General features: G+C 44.1%; 1 protein-coding gene across 1 annotated transcript in view; it reads right to left on the reverse strand.

Annotated features, from left to right (window-relative positions):
• The window catches only part of rnf19b (ring finger protein 19B), a 31,934-nt gene continuing 23,812 nt past the window's right edge, over positions 1–8,122 (reverse strand). The window contains exons 5-10 of the mRNA XM_079288662.1: positions 7,995–8,122; positions 5,176–5,290; positions 4,937–5,077; positions 4,670–4,838; positions 4,211–4,345; positions 1–3,522 (exon numbers count right to left, since the gene is read on the reverse strand). The exon at positions 7,995–8,122 is cut by the window's right edge and continues 35 nt beyond it. Of these exons, the coding sequence (XP_079144788.1) occupies positions 3,084–3,522; positions 4,211–4,345; positions 4,670–4,838; positions 4,937–5,077; positions 5,176–5,290; positions 7,995–8,122 (1,127 nt within the window). The 3' untranslated portion in view covers positions 1–3,083. The remainder of the gene's footprint in view (positions 3,523–4,210; positions 4,346–4,669; positions 4,839–4,936; positions 5,078–5,175; positions 5,291–7,994) is intronic.

The following is an 8,122-nucleotide window of genomic DNA, read 5'->3' on the forward strand; positions in this document are numbered from 1 at the left end:
ATTTGAAATAAACAGAGTTATTCAAAATTACACATTCATAGTTTTTCTGGAATCATTTGTCTTGCAAATATTTTGTACATTTCCATATTACTTCTACGGTTGGCCAAAGACTGCAATATTTCATGAATGAGTTCCGTTACTATGCAGTTATTAAAACTGTGTCAGACCGAAAATCTGCAAGCACAACTGACAACAGTCTGTGCTTTGGTGCAACATCAGATTGTGTTTATTTATTTATTTCCCCAAAGGTCCACAAGTTGTCTTTCACAGTCCTGCATGTACAACCCATACACAGGGCAGGGCCTCAACAGTGACAGGAAATACACAAACCATATAATAACACTTAAATATTGCTGTCTACATACTCTAAAACCTCTTTCAAATGAGGACGGGCTGCCTGTGTGCTCAATAATTCCCATTAACACTCATTGGGATTCTTTCAGGGAGTTCATCTTTCCGTCCGCGGTACATTCGTGTGTGTTTTCCCCTTCCCACAGGCAAGCAGGCAGAAACAAGTCAAATTCAGACCAAACAAAGCACTGCCGAGTTACACAAGCAGCTAAATCCATAAAGCTACTCAGAGATGAAGAAGGTTCCCGAGTGGATTCCCCTGCAGATTAAAGAAACCTGGTGGGAACCTGTTTAAACTGAAGCACAGAGGTGATACAAAGCGAACAAAGCCAGTGGGTATGTTTCAGAAGAGCTTATCAGCATTAATATTTGAAGCGTTTGACTCGAAAGGATGATCAACAACAAAAAAAGAGAAGATAGAAACAGTTCTCAGATCATTGATAAATATTCCGTGGATGCTCGGTGCACAATCAGGGCCAGGATGTAGCAGGGGGGGGGTGTCCACCATGTTCTACGGAAGCCCAGAGCGGACAAACTAAACACTGGCTCTAGATAGGGCCACAGGTGTTTTCGCTGTGTCCGCTGTGGTTCACCTACGCACTTGTCGCACTCGGAGAAGTTTCAGTTGGTTACAATCTACAACTTCGCCGCTCGATACCGCCAGAGCCCCAAATAGTGCACACTGGCCCTTTAAAAGTACAGAAAGATTTATTTGTGTGAATTTAGGATGTTTTGGAGCCAAACTCTTCTCTAGTTACATCCAACATAAAAGGCCTTCTGGTAGGTGCTTTATTTTGGTTGTACCACAGACTTTCAGATGCAACTGAAGTCACTCGTAGTAAAAGATGATGAACAGCATAAAAAAAGAAGATAAATACGATACGTTCCAGATAAAGTGCTTAAGTGCTCATTCAAAAAACAAAGTGGGACAAATACATTCATCAGGAGTCCATTCACTCAGTCACTCTCTCACACACAGCATTCCAGTGGGTCAGACAGCCAGTTAACACTGAACCAGTCCTGTTGGTGTGTGCCGTGTTGGTCAGTGAGTGTCTATAAGGCAGCCGACTGTCAGACAGCGGTCCAGTCAGGACACACACACCAGAACCACAGCGAGAGAGTTGTGACAGTGACCGGAGCTTCAAGAGCTCCTCAGCAGCCACTTCTTTTGACAACAAATTACAGCTGAGAGAATTAGTTGATTCAATGAGTCGACGTAATCAACAGGTATTTCAATAATCGATTACTCGTTTCAGTATTTCATTTTTAAGCCAGAAGATTCAAAATGTTCTCCGGTTCAGGCTTCTCCAATGCGAGAATTTATCTTTGTCTAAATGATATTATTACTGGTATTCTTTGTCATATGTGATGTTATTAAAGGTTATCTTTGTCATATATAATATTATTACTGTTATCTCTGGGGTTTAGGACTGCTGGTCAAAGAAATCAGGCAATTTAAATAAGTACCTCTGGAATATTGTAGTGGATACTTTTCAATATTTTCCAACAATTTGATTTGATTCATTGTTTTGGGACATTGTTGAATCTTCGCTTCTTTTCTGTTAAATATGATTCTCCTTTTTGAAATGAAACCATCTAAGAAGTTCAGAGGTTCAATGTTTTCTGAAGTGGAGCTGCTGATGAGTTGACTTAATAAAGCTCAAGCTACACTGGATTGGTGTTTCAGTAAAGGTCCAGCATGCAGACAGGAGAAGCACCAGAGGGGACTCTTATGCTTTCCACAGCGACATCACCACGTAAGATGACAAAACAGTTGAGATCATAGAAAACTCAGATTGACATTATATGAAGTTTCTCAGTGGGTTATTTATGAAATGATAAACGTCTGTTTGATGCACATCTCAGTGCAGGAGAAACCCGTGGACATACTGGAATGTCCTCAACTGTTCAGAATGTGAAAGACGCCCCTCACTGTCACAGACATGAACAGAGTCAAATAGATTCTCTCAGTGCATTTCAACACAGCGTCTTCTGGACTCGTCTCGTCATTGTCAGAACTCAATCATCTATTTCTGTAAATCCAAACTCCTCCTCTTCTGTGCAAGGAAAGTGAGATTCAAGTGCAGCTTCATCGTCTAAAGTAAACGTTCACCAGTGTAACAGAAGCTCACCGCCCCTTTTTCAACCTTTCACACAAGGCATGGCTCATGCAGACACAAGCGCGCAACAAACAACACAATCTCCAGGTCATCTGAATATAAATAGAGAGAAAAAGAAGAAAAAGCCACAATAGTCGAGTACAAAGTCCACATTCATCCACACACTGTTAGAAACGTCTCCTTTCGTCCCAGGCAAACTTCTGTCTTCTCTCCGCTGTGCTCGGTGACTTCTCACCTTTTTTCAGAATTTCAGAAATGCGATATTTCATGTGGAAAATTTGTACCTCTCTCTCTTTTTTTTTTTTTGCTCAAGTAGCCAAGGCATTCTGCACCAAGGAGTAAACATAAATCATCATCTTATAGATCTCAGAGGTAGAACCCTGACAATTTACTCAGCAAGAGATTGACAGGTAGATAAGACAGACAGACAGACAGACAGACAGACAGACAGAAGTGGACAAACCCTGTCTGTGTTTAAGACGCCGTCTGTGAGTCGTAAAAGCAGCAAACGAGAAGTGATAACAGGGAAAACAAATGCTAAGAAGTAAAGGAGAGCTCAGATGAAACTGTCGGGAGTCTTTTTTTTCTGCACTCCTGGGAGCTGCTGCTCTCTCAGATGTAGAGGATGACGTTACTGTCCGCGGGACAGTGAAGGCCGTCTGAGGGGTTCAGGGCTCGGCAGAACGGGGGCTGCTGGCCGGCCGCCAGGTGACAGCTCTTCGGGTGAGGCGAGTCACAGTCGTCCGACGTCAGCTCGGCGATGTCGTCCGACTGAGTGTCCGACATCTCCAGGTCACTGCGGATGCTCTCCGGCTGAGCCAGGGTGACGTCTCTGAGCCCCTCCCTGATGGACACGCCCGGCGACAGTCCCAGCGCCGACCCGGACAGAGCCCCGCCCCGCCTGGAGCTGCAGTCCTGAGGCTCCTCCACTCCCGAGGCCATCCCCATGTCGGCGGAGCCCGGGGGCAGGGTGAGGTCCTCTTCGCTGGTGAGGCAGAGGTGGCTGGGTTTGGTCTCGATGTCCACCTGGATCTCCAGGTTGGTGCACTCCCTGCAGAGACACATTATTCACAAGCAGTCAGTCCCAGTGTGACGCTTCTAATGTTCAGACTACTGAAGAACAAAGACACAGGGACAAAGACAGCTATGGACGCACAGAGGGGGGGGGGGGGGCTTTTGGATTCTTTTGGAAACATATTCAACTGTAGTTTTACTTTGAAATTAGTTTTTTCCATAAATATTAGGAGATGGAAGAGAATTCTTTCGAAAAAATTGGCGGAAAATATGTAGATTCAACCTTTTCAAGCCATTGATGTGTTAAAATATGGGATTATATTTGCAAGAGAATATTTTTAAAAGTTGGTTGTACCATAAGGAACCCTAAAACATCCTCATCTTCACCACTGTGATGAAGGCAAGATAGCAGAAAAGACACAAATAAAACATGGTGTCCTGGAGAAGAAAAAACAGCCTCTTCTTCAGCTTGACAACCAAAAATGTAAACGGTTTAAATGCTCTTACTGCTTTAATAAACAAGAATAACAAGAAAGGGAGGAACAAAGATTTATTTAGCTTGTACACGTAGCTCTTGTTTCCTATGAGGAATCTGCTGCATCACATCAAAATCAAATCGAATGGATGAATGCTCAGCATGACAACTAAGGAACCTCTCAGTTTGAAGTAGAAAACAGGGCGCAGAGAGAGATCAAAGACACCACAGAAGAAGAGGAATGTGTCACCTGTCGGGCAGCGTGTAGGACGAGATGATGGATCCGGCCATTCCACGGGTGCTGGCACAGTCGCTCCCTGCTCCCAGGCTGCCGGACTCCCTATGGGCGGAATCTTGAGCCAGCTCCCCTGCCTGCACCTCCAGCCTGGAGGACAGCAACCACTCACACTGATCAATAACCCCGTTTTATCAATAAGAATGAACCACCGCACACTCATTGGAGAAGTTGTATTTATCAATTCTGCAAATATAAATCATGTTCTGTACAATAAGTTAGTTTGAACTTGAGAATTAGCATGATATGTGCCCTTTAAGTTTAAAGAGGCATAACATGTTGGAGAGAAAAACCTAGTATACTTATACTACATATAGTATATCCACATACTTATTTTATATTTTAGTGATCCATATTACCCATTTCCATTGAACTACTCTTGCTCGTCTCAGTTACTTGGTCTGTTTGTCTCACCTGCTGTACTTGCTGGTGCGTGCTCCCAAGGCGCTGCCTGCCAGTGTGTTAAAGTGGGGCGTGTCACCCAGAGTCCCAGGGGCCACGGAGAGCCCCTCGCTGGGGGAGGTGGTGCTCAGACTGCTGTCGCCGAGGCTCGGGGACTTGAGGGCACGCCACGCATCAGCCACTGCAGAATCACATGGAGAATATGAATTATCATAAGATCTGGTGAATGACATTCAGCCCCACAATTTGTTTTTATCAGGAAGAGTTTGGCCTCCTCACCTGTGATGGGCCCATCGTCCTCATCGAAGGCAATGCGTACACCTCGTCCCTTCCCTCTGCTGACCCCACAGCCTCCCCCCCGACACAGAGAGATGGGCACCACGCCGTACACGTAGGCCAACATGATGGGCACACCGATGCCTGAGAAGGGACAGAAACACAATCACAGCCGTTTGACATATGTTGTCTGGTTTCAGCTGCTGTATAAGAGCAGAAATGGGCCTTGTCGAGTGTCTTACCAACGCTGACAGCCGCGATGACGGGGGCGGTGATGACGGACAGGGCCACGCCTCCTGTGATGGCCAGGTTCCTCCTGTGACGAGACGTCTTCTGCAGCTCGTAGTGGGCGTGGATCTGCAGCAGAGCACAGGGGGAAGGTGGAGGTTAAAGGTTAGGGTTGTTTTAAATGAGGAGAACATTAACATGTGTCATTTCTTTCAAAAATACTGTCGGACTTGCAGGAAAGACAGAAAGAAAGCTGCAGAAAAAGTCCAAATAAATTCCTCCACAAAATGTTTGTGTCAAATATTCAGATTTTTTGACTTTTTCAAATTGTCTTTACATGTGCTGTTACAAAGCTATCTCCACACTGCCAGGAGTGTCATTTTTTGGAGAAATTGTGAATCCCACTGTAGTTTGAACGAAGTATATAAAATATCAGAATATACGTATATCAGAACCATCCATAAAGAAACATCATGTGAACACATCCTGAGGTTGTTGAAACCATTAAATTCCAAGAAAAACCATCAAGGACACAACCTCCCTCTTCTTTAAGACTGACTTCAAAAAACAAATCCGTGTTGCAACTTGTCGGTGAGAAACAAGTCAGATTCAGTCAGACAACCAGAGCTGCTCACCACTGAGGCAGCTTTTAACAAACACAGGGTGCTGGTGAGCTGCGTCTGAGGCTCCAGTTAATCGAACCAGTTAGACTGCTGTCCCACTCTTCACACTGTGTGAGATCCCGAAAGACTTAAACAGAAATATGCAGTTCCACCTTCCTCCACTAGAGACAGCTACAGCGTGTTCATGTGTAGAAATAATTGCCCATTGTCGTTTCATTTCCTGCCTCTTGTTATTTGAAAGACCATTGCCCTCTTTGTCTCCAATAACATAACATATCTATGGAGACAAAAGAGGGAATCCAGCCCAGGTTATGTTTTTTGAAGACTCTCTAGGATTGGTATGTGATATATTTAACAGATGTTACACCAATTTAACTGCCAAAAGAATGAAGAAAACAATTGCATACATTAGGTTTGACCGAAGAGTTGAGACTCTTGTGGATCCAATGAGCCCAATAATATGCATGTGTGACGATGTTAGTCCTCATAGCAGCCATTTCACATAGTGACATCCTTTTTTGAAACCTGACATCACTGTATAGTATGACCTTTTGTGACCTCTAGGATAATCACAGCCTCATGAAGCTTTACTACCACAAACGGGAGGCATTGACATTTTAAGGGAGTTTCTGAGAAGTTTACACAACAGAAGTGCTCGCCATCCAAATGTCAAAAGTTTCCAAAAGCAGATCACAGCATGACTACGGTGTTCCTCGAGGTCTTTGTGTCTGAATCTGCTTTTTTGGAGAGAGTTCTGATCATTTCTCCAGTGGTAAAAAAATGGCAACATTTAGCACCAGATCTGTGTAACAAATGGTATCAACCCCAAAATTGCTGCAACAACTCATGAGACACAACAGAGCATGGGCATCATCATCTTCTATGTCATTATACACTGTCACAATTCATTCTAATTCATAAATAGATTTATTTTGAATTCTGATTTATGACTGAAACCCTGCTGACACACACTGCTGAGCTGCATCTCAAATGAATCTTCAGGTTCCCAGCTGTCAGATGATGTGAACCACTTCCATGTGTCATATGCTATCTCCCCCTAAAGATCCTCTGCCCCCCCTAAAGCCGGGGGGGCGGCCGTGGCTCACTGGGTAGAGAGGGTCGTCCGGCAACCGCAAGGTCGGCGGTTCAATCCTTGGCTGTCCTATGCCGAAGTGTCCCTGAGCAAGACACTGAACCCCTAACTGCTCCCCGGGCGCCTCTCAGCTGCCCACTGCTCCCAATAAGCTCGGGATGGGTGAAATGCAGAGGACAAATTTCGTATATGTGTAACTATGACAATAAACTCAACTTAATAACTTCAAGGCCTTACATTTAAACACTATAAGACGTTTTATGGACCCTTACTTGATCAAAAGTGTGTCCTCTACACTATCAGCTGTGGGTTCTGATTGTGTTGTTAGGTCATGTGTGATTGTTGCTGTGAATGGAAACCATTTTGTGGCACTGAAAGTGCTTTTTAACATTGTGTTAAAAATGAAACTGAGATAGAAAAGCTTTTAGTTCCGCAATGTCGTAAATTCCAGGTAATCGCCAGAGGAGGGTTGTGAAAGAATAACTGTGGCAGAGCTATTTGTGTGTTGCCACAACGCAGAGTTGTTCCACTTCTGGTTCCTGTAGCTGAAGATAAACGTGGAGTGAACCGACCGTAAAGATAAAAACGGTGTTTCTGAGCGTGAAAGACATCTTAGTTGGCTGCAAACAGAGCGATCGACGGCTTTTACTATCAGCGTGCACTTCTAATGTTTAATTCTATAAAGATAATGAAGTACCAGATCAAGATTATGAACACATGAATAATGTTTCATGATGAGTTCCTCTTAAAAAGTCCCCCCATTGTCTGTCATTTATATTTCCTCTTCATAGCCCTTTCAGTTCATTTGCTGGATTTAGTTTGGAAGTCTTCACAATACTTTTGTAACTCTTAACAAAAATAAAATAACACAGAAAAACAATCAACTCACTAAAACGTAAACCCTTGTTTTACTTGTATGCTCGATTGTATTTCTTGTACCATTTTTCTTTAGTGTAGTTTAAAAAAGGTCAAGAAGTACTTTAACAAATCAAACATGCCGCCATTTAAACTTGTTTCTCTTCTATGAACTCTTGCAGGTCCGAGCCCTGTGCTGAGCCTGAGAGTGTATCACACTGCTACGGTGGCTGAAGCTTCTTCCTCTCTGCGGGTTTCTCACCTTGCGGCCGACGTAAACGGGGATGCCGATGACCATGGCGGGAACGGCGATGCCTGCGATGAGGGTGATGCCGACCGGAGCTCCGATCAGGGTGCCCAGCTGCCACAAAATCTTCTTCTTCCTGCTCC

The sequence above is a fragment of the Melanostigma gelatinosum genome, assembly GCF_949748355.1.
Source record: "Melanostigma gelatinosum genome assembly, chromosome: 17".
In the NCBI taxonomy this organism is placed as follows: domain Eukaryota; kingdom Metazoa; phylum Chordata; class Actinopteri; order Perciformes; family Zoarcidae; genus Melanostigma; species Melanostigma gelatinosum.